At 43.0% G+C, this 14,894-nt stretch overlaps 1 protein-coding gene across 2 annotated transcripts in view; it reads right to left on the bottom strand.

The window, feature by feature from the left end:
- The window catches only part of sgsm1a (small G protein signaling modulator 1a), a 141,349-nt gene that overhangs the window by 35,345 nt on the left and 91,110 nt on the right, over window positions 1-14,894 (bottom strand). For both annotated transcript variants that reach the window (XM_072587866.1, XM_072587867.1), the window contains 5 exons: window positions 14,551-14,680; window positions 8,910-9,048; window positions 7,307-7,371; window positions 4,646-4,791; window positions 2,066-2,194 (listed from right to left, as the gene is read on the bottom strand). In XM_072587866.1, coding sequence (XP_072443967.1) covers window positions 2,066-2,194; window positions 4,646-4,791; window positions 7,307-7,371; window positions 8,910-9,048; window positions 14,551-14,680 — 609 coding nt within the window. The remainder of the gene's footprint in view (window positions 1-2,065; window positions 2,195-4,645; window positions 4,792-7,306; window positions 7,372-8,909; window positions 9,049-14,550; window positions 14,681-14,894) is intronic.

Here is a 14,894-nt window from a genome sequence, read left to right as displayed (position 1 = left end):
ACCTCTCTGACTGCCTCTTGTCAAAGGACATGTTTTAAAACATTTAGCAGAGCATACTCAAAGGCCAAATGGCTTAATTGTGTTCCTATGTCTTATAGTATATTGCAACGTTCAGAGGGCAGGAAGAGAGAGATCGTAAACTATTACTTGTTATTTCAGATTATGTTACCTTGCTTAAATTCTTTGTAAAATGCACTCTTGCCAATTTTTAAAATGGCTGCTAACATACAATAACCAAATTGACTTCTTCCAGAAATGTCCAATAATTACCAGGACTAAAGCGAACATGTCATTCCTGGGATGTGACACTCCGTGCATAGTATGAACATTTCAACCAATCCAGCGAAAAGGACAAGTACAAAAGATATCATCCTCAGTTCTGGCCAATGGAGATCATCAAAACCCTTTATGCTAGACTTAGTGTAAATGACTCCACAGTTATCTGCTGTAAAATAAACAATGACTGCTGAAGAGGAGACATCAAAATCCACATCTTTAATTGAGTGTCTCAATTCCAACTCCGCTCACATGATTGAAACTGGTAGCTTATTTGAATCATCTTTAACTAGACAACCTTGGCTTCTGTTCATCAGTTTGCTTGTTTCACCTGAAGAGTAAGCCACTCCAAGCTACCGAAAAACTTGCCTCTGATTTCAATATCACTCATATATCTGATTCTTGTAAAGAAACCAGTGTTTTGCCTGCAAAGTGAACCAATTCCCAGCTCATAACTCGCTTGCCTCATCAGTAATTTGACAGAGTCTGAGGTCCAGTAAAAAGGATTTCTGCAGACTGTACAGCCAATTGAAAGAAATTCAACTGGATAATCACTAACTGAATTCTCTAATTCATGCAAACTAGCTCTGATATCTTTGATTTGAAGCGCTTTGTAATTTGTAACTTCTTTCCTTTCCTGTTTCTTTTCTGTCTTTTTTGTAAGCATGTCTGTGTGAATGTGTGTGCGAACCGTTCCCCCAAGGTTTTGAATGCAATAATAAACCCTACTTTGTTTTCACCCAAAGCAATTTGCTATGGATAATTTTGAAAATTGGACTTCACAAACAAAAATTTTGAAAAACACACCAAAGCATACTATTTTAAAAGGGAAATGAGGAATCAGAAAAGGAACTTAAAAATCACCCGCTTTTATGGGCAGGAGAGGAGAACAGTGAAAACCATCTCTCCCTCTTATCTGTGTCAATACCCTTGTGCGGCATTAATACTTAGCTGATTATGCTCGTATGCAGAGCCCTGAGACATTTCACTACATTAAAGGCACTAACCAAATGCAGACTGTTGATGTTTGCTGGAACCAGTGATGTACTGACTGCACTGAGCTTATTGTATTGGGCCAACTTGTACAGATGGCATAACTAAGTATCTTTATAATCCTAATATGAATGAATCTGGATAATGTTTGAAGGTTTTGCAACCCACCAGAGTGAGCTTTAAACTGGACAGTGTTAAGGCTCCCTCTCCTTACATGCTAATGAAATAGCAATCATTGCCTTGTTTTCCTGAAGTCATCTTATCAGTTTGTCAAGTTGTCCATATCAGGCCATTTTGCTGCATTAGAGGCACGTTCCAAATGTAGGCTGCTGTTGTTGCTTGCTGGGAGCAGTGTATTAGTCCCTGAGCATTGCTGCTGTCTTAAACTAGTCTTGTGTGTTTTGGATGTAATGTATGAGGGAGCTTTAAGCTCTTCCCCAGGCTTACTCCTCCTGAAACTCAGGAAGATCCTGATCAAAGGTCATTGCTTTCAGTTTTGAGATTGAGGAAAGGATGATAACAAAGTGGGCCTATATAAAGCAAACAAATTGAAAGCAGAATTATTCAGGGATGGGCACCAACATGTCTGAACCACAAGAAAATCATATTAGGATATAAATAAATCAGGATAATTCATAATGTACTCAGTCTAATCCAAAATAGTCTTTGAAAATACAGGAGGAGGATCAAAAATAATCTTTGAAAGAACAGGAGGAGGATGGAAGGGCTGCTCCTTAAAATCTTTTATTTCTAATGTTACACTGACAAAATAGTAGGGCATCTTTGAGTTACTAACCTCCTTTCTTTCAACCTCAGTCATCCCAAATTGATAGTGTCCCAGGAGAAATGGCCACACCTCCTTCCGAATCTCCATTTCAATCCCACCATAGTAAATGAGACGCAAGAGTTCCTGTTCTTCATAGCTCTGCAGTTGTATTTACAAAAATTGTGACAGTTGTAGCGAAAACGACAAGCAACTTTCACCATTTGGTTTTAATATCTGAGGCAAATTTTAGCATTTGCTTTGAATAACAAAGGAGACAGAAATCAACTTCATCTCATAACAAGGAAAGCTCTTCTTTGCCCTGTCTCTCAACTTGAAAGTAAGTACTTAGAGAAAAAAAATCACTGTTCACCAATAAATCAAGGTTATCTGTGAGCTCTGCCATTTCTGAGGAAACAGGAAAACAGCTGTTAACAACAGCAACAATAGGTTGAGGGAAGTGGGGTGGGGGGAAGGGGTGATGTTATAACTAGACTTATTAATTCAGATACCTAGGTGAGATGGTGGAACTTGAATTCAATAAAAAATCCAGAATTAAGAATCTAATGATGACCATGGAACAATTATCACCTTGTTCAATAATATCCTTTAGCGAAGAAAGTTGTTGTCTTGTCTGGTCTGGCCAACATGTGACCCCTCAGCCACAGCAATGTGGATGACTCTGGGCGGATGGTGGCTCAGTGGTTAGCACTGCTGTCTCACAGCGCCAGGGACCCGGGTTTGATTTCAGCCTCAGTTGACTGTCTGTGTGGAGTTTGCACATTCTCCCCGTGTCTGCGTGACTCCCATGCTTCAACTGGATTCTCTGGTTTCCTCCCACAGCCCAAAGAGTGTAGGTCAGGTGAATTGGTCATGCTAAGTTGCCCATAGTGTTAGGTGCATTAGTCAGAGGGAAATGGGTCTGGGTGGGTTACTCTTTGGAGGGTCGGTGTGGACCTGTTGGGCCGAAGGGCCTGTTTCCACACTGTAGGGAATCTAATCTAATCTTAACTGCCCTCTGGGCAATTAGGTATGAGAAATAAACTTCATCCATATCCCTAGAATGAATAAATTAAACTGCTGAGACTTAGGTTTCACTCTCACAGCTCAAACTTTGAACTGCAGCTGCCAGTATCCTCCTGCCTGTATAGATACCCTTTCAGTATTCTTGTTTTTAAGCTTATGCTGGATATAGCATTTTCTGATTTTTATTGTACTAAAACCACTCTTTCAATTTAAGAAAATCTTGATCTTGACTCTACAATTTGATCTGGTTAACTTAAACTAAGTGTGATAGCTATATGTTAAAACCTAAAAATATTTGTTGGACCGAGCAAGGGGGGTGTTTAAAATGTGGGGAACCAATCACCACTTCTCACTTGATTGTACCAAATTTAATAAGCAATTCTAATGACATGGTGACCGTGTTTTTAGAGCAGAGAGTCATTCATTGCCTAATGTCTAAATTATTTTCTCTTCTTCTCCAGGTTGAGTACCTCCTGTTTTAAGACAATTCCAAAGTGGCTCAGTGGTTAGCACTGCAGCTTCACAGCGCCAGGGACCCGGGTTCATTTCCAGCCTCGGGCGACTGTCTGTGTGGAGTTTGCACATTCTTCCTGTGTCTGCGTGGATTTCTCTCCACAATCCAAAAGATGTGCAGGTCAGGTGGATTGGCCATTCTAAATTGCCCATAGTGTTAGGTGCATTCGTCAGAGAGAAATGGGTTTGGGTGGATTACTCTTTGGAGGGTCGGTGTGGACTTGTTGGGCTAAATGGCCTGTTTCCACACTGGAGGGAATCTAATCTAATACACAGTGTCTTTAATCACATCAAATTATGCAGATCTACAGTGTGATATACTGTCGATTAATCTTAACTGGACTATGTTCATTACGAGCTTCCTCCCACTCTTCCTCATCTCACTGAAGTTTCACTGTCAAAACTTCTGTTCTTTTCTCCTTGTGTGTGCCTATCAATTACTTCACTAATGAAGGAGTCAAAGGGCATGGGTGTGCAGGCTTGGTATTGGAGTCGATGCCATAGTCAGATCATCATCATCTTGTCAAATGACACGGCAGGTTCAAAGGGCTGAATGGCCTGCCCCTACTCCGAATCTACATTTGTGAATCTAGATTCTTAGATAGATACCTTTATTCATTTTATGGTGTCACAGTTGAGCCTGAAGCTAGCTTGGCCTCATGTTCACATGTTTTCTTCAGTAGTGAATGAAGGGGAAGTGTAACCCTGATTGTACTCTCCAAGGTTCAGTAATGCTGAATCACAAAGACAGCACTTGGACAATGCCCAGTGTTAGTATAATTGTGACAATGTAGGTGTCAACATCTATTGTTCCTCAGAGAGTTAGCGAGAAGGCGGCAGCTTTGACTCCTGCATACCTGGAGTAACATTGACCTCAGGGGGGAATGAAAATAAAGGATTGAATTTCCCATTGCCAGCCACTGATAGTTCCTCCATTTATGTAGTGACAGGTATTTGCACAGATACCTTTACAGAGAGACAATCAGTCTCATCTAGGTCTTACAGCTCCCAGGGATGGCCACACTGCCCTCTGACCTGCTCTGCTTAACAGCCACGACTTGTTTCCCTACGCACCGTTTTGTCCTCCAGGTAGGTTTGCCAGATTTCTTTCGTCAGGCCGCAGTCTGCGTTAGCCAATGTGGCTGGGCAGATGATGGTATGGTTGACAAGTGCGGAGAGGTGGGTCCTGACGGTGGACAGATGCCTGCAGTAGGCAAGCCCTGGGAAGCAAAGGAATGTATGCATGAAGAGAGAGCCAATGTCACATCACAAACCCTACCTGCTGAAACTCTTCAGAGGTGATACTGTCTGAATTAAGTGTTCAAAGCCCAACATGCTCCCAGAAACAAAAGCCCAGCTAAAGAAGTACTTTGCTTTCTCCTGGATGGAGGGGATCCCGTATGCCCCCATATCTTCTCAAGTCCCCATAACTGTATCGAAGCAGAAAATTTACGGGTTAGAATTTACAAGGAGGGGCTCCCATGCCTCAACCTAAGGTGCAGCCTGACTTAGATAGCTTGCCCTCTTCCAAATGTTTAGGTGATAGCCATTTAGTTTATCAGCCTCCAGGAAGAGGTCCCACCTCATAGTACTGGCAGCTACAGGCTAGCACTCTGTGCACTAGCAACACCGAGCAGGATCGATGTCCACTATGGATACTGCAACTGAGCTAAGCCATGGCATTTAGCAAAGGATACTGAGCACTCAGGCAAGTCCAGGACCTCACTAGGAGAATAAGGCTTATGCCTAAACAATCGATTCTCCTAGTCCTCAGATGCTGCCTGACCTGCTGTGTTTTCCCAGCACCATGCTCTCGACTCAGGATCTCACTAGGACCAAGCTAATGGGTGCCAAAAAGAGGGGATTCTATGGCGGCAGACATCTTGGAAAGGACTGGGTGCAGTGTGGATTTGAAGAGATGGGGCAAGGCTCTAATTGGCATTGGGTGAAGGAGGTACGTGTTTCATCACTGAGCAGCTGGTACAGCAGACTTCAGGGTTAAATCTTCCTGGCTGCATGATTGGTGTCTCCCAGGTAAAAACAATGACTGCAGATGCTGGAAACCAGATTCTGGATTAGTGGTGCTGGAAGAGCACAGCAGTTCATGCAGCATCCAAGTAGCTTCGAAATCGACGTTTCGGGCAAAAGCCCTTCATCAGGAATAAAGGCAGTGAGCCTGAAGCATGGAGAGATAAGCTAGAGGAGCCACTGGCAGGTGGGATGAGGCCATGAACAGGACAAAAAAACTGCCTTCTTTCAGGCCTCAAATTAACTACAACTCATCTAATGTCTCTCCAACCACCCATACAATTGATGGTACGCATCCTAATTTACCAGTCTGCCTGATAGTTTTCCCACCCAAGGATATCTTGTGCATTGCAGGTCCATGATCTAAAGCTGTATCAGTGCACAGTCGGTTCTGATATAATGCGATAATTCGGTTCTCATGCGATCTTGCTTTATAAGAAAATCATGCAATAGCACACCATTTAAATTAATGGTTAGAGACAAAAAACTGTAAATGTTGGAATCCAAAGTAGACAGGCAGGAGGCTGGAAGAACACAGCAAGCCAGACAGAATCCTGATGTTGCCTGGATTGCTGTGCTTTTCTGGCCCCCTGCCCATTTAAGCTGGAATCACATTATAGCCAAAACAGAGAAGGAAAGTTTGTGTGTTCCACAAATAACGGTCTAAATTCTTTAATCGTGTTGAGCCAATTCATGTTGAAGAAACATGTACTATAGCAGAACTGATTGTACAAGCACGTCCCATTTTTCTCACAACCATGGGATCAGATGCAATGTTGGCTTCACACCTAACCGATATTTGAAAAATGTACCATTCCAGCCAAAAACAACCATTTTTTCTCACATGAATTATCAATATCAATAATTATGAGATAATAAATAATTATCACACCTAGATTACCATAAACGGTTTTGGTCTTCTTAGTGGAGGAAGAATATATTGGCATTGAAGACAGTTCAGAGAACGTTCACTAGGTTGATTCCAGGTCTGGAGGGATTATCTGATAAGGACAGGTTGAGTTGGGCTTGTACTCATTGGGAATTTAAAACAATGAGAAGTGACCTTATCGAAATATACAAGATCCTTAGGGAGCTTGACAGGTTAGAACTGAGAAGTTGTTTCTGCTTATGAGAGAGTCTAGGACCAGAGGGTGCAGGCTCAGAGAAGGGGGTAACCAATGTAAGACAGAGGTAAGAAGGAATTTCTTATCTCAGGGGTAGTGAATCTGTGGAATTCTTTATAGCAGGGGGCTGTCGAGGTTGCCTCATTTAGTATATACAAGGTTGAAAGACAGATTTGTAATCAGTAAGGGAATCAAGGGTTATGGGGAAAGGCAGGAAGGTGAAGTTGAGGTTATCAAATCAGCCATGCTCTCACTGAATGGTGGAGTGGGCTAGATCAGCTGAAAGGCCTGCTTAACAGGGCTGTGCTCCTCCCAGAAGTGTATATAGTTCAGGTGGATAAGGAGTAGGTTTGGTGATGCTCATGGCATCACAATGGAGCAGGCTGGTCAGAGCAATCAGCCCTTTCTATGCAGACATTCAGGAGCTTGTAATTCAAATTATACATGCTTATATTTAGGTATTCTCCTTAATGAATTGGCCAAAGAATGCCAAAATGTAACACAGATTTTTTTCTGTAACGAAGCACAGAAGCATACTGCTCAGGTAAATGCCCATATCCAGGTTGATCTTCCTGATACATACATCCATAGAATGCCCTCGAGAGGATCTGGTACTTCATGTTGTCACACAGCATCTTCAGTGGTGCCCTGGAAGAGACAGGTCACAGTAACACTGAAACTGGAAACAATACTGGGGACATCCCCTTGGCAAATGGTCTATGTGGTTTATGTAATCAGGCCAGTCACTGAGCAATAATCAGTCACAATGTCAGGAGCTTTCTGAACAACGGCGTGACCCGCACCCATCTCTCGGTTACCCATCTCCCTCAGACCCTCATCCCCTCTCAGTGACCTCCACCTCTCCCTCAGGTACCCTCCTCCTTCAAAGCCCAATCTCCACCCCCATTATCCATTTCTCCCTCAGACTACCACCGGTTCCTCAGACACTAACTCTCTTCCTCAGGCCCCCTCCCTCTATCTCAGACTTCCCTAATTCAAACCCCACCCCTTCGTCAGACCTCCACTCTCTCCCTCAGATCCCCATCTCCACCTCTGACCCCACCGCTCCCTCAGATCCCAGCCCTCCCCCAGACCCCAGCCCTGACTTTAGCATCCATTCGAGTAGTAGCTATTATCTTATTTCAACATCTCATCAGAAAACCATCACCTTCCACACAAACACTCTGGCAGCACTGAACTGCATTGTCAGCCTGGACTTTTGAGCTCAGGCTCTAGAGTGTCTACAACATGCAGACTTTTTCATTTTAGCTCATGAAAATTTCCTTGCTGAATACAATGGCATGTTACAGGTTAACAGACTTTCAATGGCAGAGATCTAGCATTACAACAGACACCTAAGATGCAAAGCCTCAAGCAAAGTAAACACTGATTCAAGGGTTAAACTGAATTTGAGAACATGTCCCTCTACACAATCTGAATCTTAAGAAGCTCAGGGTAACAGCAGTCATTCCTGATGAAGACCTTAGACTTGAAATGTCAACTCTCCTGCTCCTCAGATTATGCCTGACCTCCTATGCTTTTCCAGCATCACACTTTTATTAACTAAGGGTAATAGCAGAGCCTTAATCCATGAAGTACAGAAAGAGAGGAGCAGGAAAAAGGCATTTTCACTCCTCCTACAGATGAGATGCAACTTGCTCCAACATGGGTGCTGAGTGCTCTCCAGAGGAGATGATTTATAAAAAAATTCACCAAAGGCACTTGGATGTCATGATGTTATTCAACCCAAAGACCATAAGACAATTGGAATCTCATTCTTTAGTACCTTTTAGTAACTGGTCTGACCTACATGTGACTCCAGATCTACAATGTTTTAGAGTTCTGGAAGAAGTCATTTTGAACTTGAAATGTCTCTCGACTCTGTTTCTTTCTCCACAGATGCTGCCAGACCTGCTGAGTTTCTCGAGCATTTCTTGCTTTTATACTAAGCAATGCAGTTGACTCTTCAATGCCCACAGCAAGACTCTGCATTATCCTAAACATCTAAATCAGCAGCAGTTTGAGAAAGTGACTCACCACCAGCTTCTCAAGAATCAATAGAGATAGGTACTAGCCCGGTCAGCAATATTTATCGCTCATGAATGCTGTTTCCCCCAGGCCCCAGAACACTTTGACAAACTTGACTGATTGGTGGTGACCCTGCTCTCCTGCACACTCGGTCTTACCTCTCGTGGTTGCAACCATTGGAAGGCCCTCCATCAGATGAGCCACTCTGTGAGCATGAGGAGCAGGAGGACTTGCGTGCATTTGGCTGCCACATGAGGGGGATTCCACCCCCTTGAACATCCATCAGATCCTGGGGAACTGCAGCAAGATCCAGGAAACCAAAACATAAATGTTTCACTAGCAAGCTCCAGAAAGGCAACAAAAAAAGCACACTGGGAGGAGGGTGCAAGCACCAAGCTGAAAGAGGAGCTATGAGAATGATTTTTGTGATTAATAGAATTAAAATGATGACAAAAGGTCGAATGGATGAAACTTGTATTGCTTTGAGTTTAAAAGATGAAAGTAATCAAGATGTTAAAAGGATTTGGTTGAGAGAAACAATGTCCCCTGTGAGTAGAATCCAGTAGATGGGATGTTCAGCCATGATCATAATAAATGACAGAATGGGTTTGAAGGTGCTAATATTCGAATGGAGGGAAAAGACTAGCTTTCCAATTTGAGCTTGGCCATTCAAGGCTATTATTAGGAAGCAATTCTTCATATAATAGGTAGTAGATTTTCCCAATTAACAGTTTCAAGATTTATTGTTGATCAACTTATTTTAGGCATGAAAGAAATTAAGACAGATAAATGAATTTAGGATAGAGATCAGACCGAACCAAATAGGAAAATTGGCTTGAGGGGCTCAATGGCCTCCACCTACTCCGTCACTCCTGAGTGAAGTGCATTAAGCTCTGTAGTTGGTGTAGAAGTAACCTCTCTTTCAACGGTTTTCATGACATATTCAATGGTCAACATCAATCTTTTGTAACAGCATTGATAGCAACAAATTATAAGTGCAGCCTCAACATCTAGCTGTACAAGTCTGGAATGTAGGAAGGTACATCAAAGGTCAGCAAAAAAGGACAGGACCAAACTCAACTTAATTTGAGATTTAAATTGGCCAAAAAAAATTCCACAGTTTTGTTTGCATGAAATAGATACATGCCAGACATAAACAGCTCAGGCAATTGTCTATGTGGAATTTGCACATTCTCCCAGAGTCTGCATGGATTTCCACCGGGTGCTCCGGTTTCCTCCCACAATCCAAAGATGTGTAGTTTAGGTGAATTGGCCATTCTAAATTGCCCTTGCTGTTCAGGGATGTGTAGGTTAGGTGCATGAGTTAGGGGTAAATATAGGGGAATAGGTTAGGGGGATGAGTCTGGGTGGGTTACTTTATGGAGGGTCAGTGTGGACTTGTTGAGCCAAATGGCCTGTTTCCACCCTGTAGGGATTCTATAGTTCTATGATATCTTCAATTCAAAACCACCAAGTCAAATTATAAAGCCACCTCCCCGATGCTCTTCAAGTTGATCTTGTAACTGATTCAGAACTTGCTCAGCAATAAAGTGACAATGTTCAATCTCCAGTTCAGTGAAGTCAGCTGAGCTTTCAGTAGAGAAAATAAAAAGGAAATTGAAAGATTAGTTATAGTCATGAAAACTGGATTCATTTGAGTACTCTTCTGGCTTTTGCCTCAAACATAGAGTCATAGAGATGTACAGCCTGGAAACAGACCCTTTGGTCCAATTCATCCATGCCGACCAGATATCCCAACCCAATTTAGTCCCACATGCCAACATATGGTCCAAATCCTTCCAAACCCTTCCTATTCATATACCCATCCAGATGCGTTTTAAATCTTGCAATTGTACTAGCCTCCACCACTTCCTCTGGCAGCACATTCCACATGCACCACCCTCTGCATGAAAAAGTTGCCCCTTGAGTCTCTTTAAATGTTTCCCCTCTCACCCTAAACCTATGCCCTCTAGTTCTGGACTCCCCCACCCCAGGGAAAAGACCTTGTCTATTTATCTTATCCATGCCCCTCATGATTAAAAAACCTCTTTGAGGTTAGCCCTCAGCCTCTGACGCTCCAGGGAAAACAGGCTTAGCCTATTCAACCTCTCCCAAAAGTTCAAATCCTCCAACCCTGGCAACATCCTTGTAAACCTTTTCTGAACCCTTTCAAGTTTCACAACATCCTTCTGATAGGAAGGAGACCAGAACTGCACGCAATATTCCAACAGTAACCTAACCAATGTCCTGTACAGCTGCAACATGACCTCCCAACTCCTGTACTCAATACTCTGACCAATAAAGGAAAACATACCAAACGCCGCCTTCACTATCCTATCTACCTGCGACTCCACTTTCAAGGAGCTATGGACCTGCACTCCAAGGTCTCTTTGTTCAGCAACACTCCCTAGGACCTTACCATTAAGTGTATAAGTCCTGCTAAGATTTGCTTTCCCAAAATGCAGCACATTGTATTTATCTAAATTAACCTCCATCTGCCACTTCTCAGCCCATTGGCCCATCTGGTCAAGATTCTGTTGTAATCAGAGGCATCCCTCTTCGCTGTCCACTACACCTCCAATTTTGATGTCATCTGCAAATTTACGAACAGTACATCTTAGGTTCACATCCAAATCACCTATGTAAATGATGAAAAGTAGTGGACCCAATGACAACTCTCCACTGGTCATAGGCCTCTGATCTGAAAAACAACCCTCCACCACCACCCTCTGTCTTCTACCTTTGAGCCAGTTCTGTATCCAAATGGCTAGTTCTCCCTGTATTCCCTGAGATCTAACCTTGCTAACCAGTATCCCATGGGGAACCTTATCGAACGCCTTACTGAAGTCCATACAGATCACGTCTACTGCTCTGCCCATATCAATTCTTTTTGTTACTTCTTTAAAAAACTCAATCAAGTTTGTGAGACATGATTTCCCACACACGAAGCCATGTTGACTATCCCTAAATCAGCCCTTGCCTTTCCAAATACATGTACATCCTGTCCCTCAGGATTCCCTCCAACAACTTCCCCACCAACGACATCAGGCTCACTGGCTTGTCATTTCTACCTTTCTTAAATAGTGGCACCACGTTAGCCAACCTCCAGTCTTCCGGCACCTCCCCTGTGACTATCAATAATACAAATATCTCAGCAACGGGCCCAGCAATCACTTCCCTAGCTTCCCACAGAGCTCTAGGGTACACCCGATTAGGTCCTGGGGATATATCCACTTTTATGCATTTCAAGATATTCAGCACTTTCTTCCCTGTAATATGGACATTTTTCAAGATGGTGACATCTTGAAAAATGTCCTTACCTTCTCTATCTTCCATCTTCTTTTCCACAGTAAACACTGATGCAAAATATTTCTTTAGTATCTCTTCCATCTCCTGTGACTCCACAGAAAGGCCGCATTGCTGATATTTGAGGGGCCCCTATTCTCTCCCTAGTTATCCTTTTGTCCTTAATGTATTTGTAAAAACCTTTTGAATTCTCCTTAACTCTATTTGCCAAAGCTATCTTATATCCCCTTTTTGTCCTCCTGATTTCCCTTTTAAGTATACTCCTACTATCTTTATACTCTTCTAAAGATTCACTTGATCTATCCTGTCTATACCTGTCATATGCTTCCTTCTTTTTCTTAACCAAACCCTCAATTTCTTTAATCATCCAGCATTCTCTATACCTACTAGCTATTCCTTACACCCTAACAGGAATATACTGTCTCTGGACTCTCGTTATCTCATCTCTGAAGGCTTCCCATTTTCCAGCCATCCCTTTATCTGCAAACATCTGCCCCCAATCAGCTTTGGAAAGTTCTTGCCTAATACCTTTTCCTTGCCTTTTTCCAATTTAGTCCCATGTTCCTAACCATGCCCTGAGTTCATCTGCCTTCCCTGTTAGGCCCCGTGCATTGAAATAAATGCAGTTTAATTTATTAGTCCCACCTTGTTTTCTGCTTTGTCCCTGCCTGCCCTAACTGTTTGGCTCGCTTCTTTTCTCAACTGTACCAGTCTCAGATTGATCTGTTTCCTCACTATCTCCCTCAGTCCCGGTCCTGGTCCGGTTCACACACACCCACCCCACCCCACCTTACTAGTTTAAGTCCTCCTGAGAAGCTCTAGCAAATCTCCCTGTCAGTATATTAGTCCCCTTCCAATTTAGGCGCATCTTGGCCATTTCTTGGTGCAAGTGATGTGTGTGTAATCTCTCCATTACTGTACAACTTAAATGTAGATAGTAATGTCCACTAATCAACAGAAGATAAAATGGCATCTCATTTGTTAAAGCAGCAACTTTGAACAGCAGTGTTGTAACTTCGGAATCAGTGGCTAACTGCGGGATCACTGCCTGATTCACAAGTGTACAGTCTGTAGTCCAAGCCCTTGTTTAATATTGCTCTCTTTTAACATTGTTTCTCTTTAACATTGTGTAGTTAGTGAGGCATGTAATCTTGTTGAGCATTAAGCAATCCATTTAACATAATTTGCCATATTACCCACAGCCTAACCTGCTCTCTAACTCTGTACCTTGTGGCTTCTCCCCATACCTGCTCTTGAACGCTTAGCCTCTCCCTATGCCTGCTCTCTGACTCCTAGCCTCTCCCATGTCTCCTCTGTAACACCCAGCTTCTCCCTGTGGCTGCTCTCTGCCTCCCAGCCTCTACCCGTGCCTGCTAGCCGACTCCCAGCCTCTCCCTGCGCTTGCACTCTGACTCCCAACCTCTTCCATACCTGCCCTCCAAATCCATGACTACTTCCATCTAGAAGATCAAGGGCAGCACATACATGGACACTGAACATTCCTCTCCAAGCCACTCAGCATCCTGACTTGAACTGTATTGCTGTTCCTACACTCTCGCTGGATGGAAAATCTGAGAATTCCCTGCCTAAAAGCACTTTGGGATTTGTCACCACATCTCATGGATACAGTAGGACCTCATCATCTTCACATTCCTCAGAGGTATTTGTGGATGAGACAAATGCTGGCCCACCTAGCAAAGTCCTAGTTCCATGAACAAATGAAGAAACAGCACATCAATGACCCAGTGTACATTCATAATTGTATCACGGATGAGGAAGTTGGTTCTTTTGTCCTTTACTGAATGCTGGACTCATTAATGAAAGCAACATTCTCCTCGACAATTGAACAAAATAATCCAGGTTAATAGGTCAAAATGTGAGAGGCAGGTTTTTTTTACACACAGAGGATGATGAGTGCTTGGAATACACTGCCAGAGGAGATGGTGCAGGTGGATACAATAGCAATGTTTAAGAGGCATCTTGACATATTTATGAATAGGCAGGGAATAGATTAGATTAGATTCCCAACAGCGTGGAAGCAGACCCTTCGGCCCAACAAGTCCACACCGACCCTCCGACGAGTAACCCACCCAGAACCATTTCCCTCTGACTAATGCATCTAACACTACGGGCAATTTAAAATGGCCAATTCATTTGACCTGCACAGCTTTGGACTGTGGGAGAAAACCACCCGGAGGAAACCCACACAGACATGGGGAGAATGTGCAAACTCCACACAGAATAGAGGAATACAGACCATGTAGACAGAAAAGATTTTTAGTTTAGAAAGGCATCATGTGTTGGCTCAGTCTTGGTGGGACAAAGGGCCTGGTCTTTGTTCAAAAAGCAATGACCTTCCTTAGTTATTGAATTAGCAAAGGTTTATACATGGATAAACAAGCAAGTTCCAACTGTTTGTAAATACTACACATCCATTTTACCTCATTAGGCATTAGTGACCGCATTACATTCACAAGTTTATCAGGTACATACCAAACTCAGAGTTAGTTCCCGGGAAGATTAATCTGAAAACATAGTCAGTTGCCTCTTCCTCCTCTTTGTCGGAGCTGGATTCTGCTGATCCGGGTGGACTCCGCTTTCGCAGTTTTGGGAAAACCTTGCCCTAGAAGCAGATGAACAATTTCAGTCTCAACATCTTCAATGGCCTGTGAGGGTCAGAAAACGTGAAACATGCCAAAAGAATTGAAGTGCATGGTTACAGGTCTTGGTGGAGGGAAACCTACCTAGAACATTTTGCCAGCAATCAGCCTTTGATCTTACAGGAAGAAAATGGATGAGTAGCAGACTCCCCTTCTATTGAGCTTACTCTGCTGTTC

The sequence above is a fragment of the Chiloscyllium punctatum genome, chromosome 17 (genome assembly GCF_047496795.1).
Source record: "Chiloscyllium punctatum isolate Juve2018m chromosome 17, sChiPun1.3, whole genome shotgun sequence".
NCBI lineage: Eukaryota > Metazoa > Chordata > Chondrichthyes > Orectolobiformes > Hemiscylliidae > Chiloscyllium > Chiloscyllium punctatum.
The sequence above is the reverse complement of the archived record's forward strand: the minus strand, read 5'-3'. Positions and strand labels throughout refer to the sequence as shown.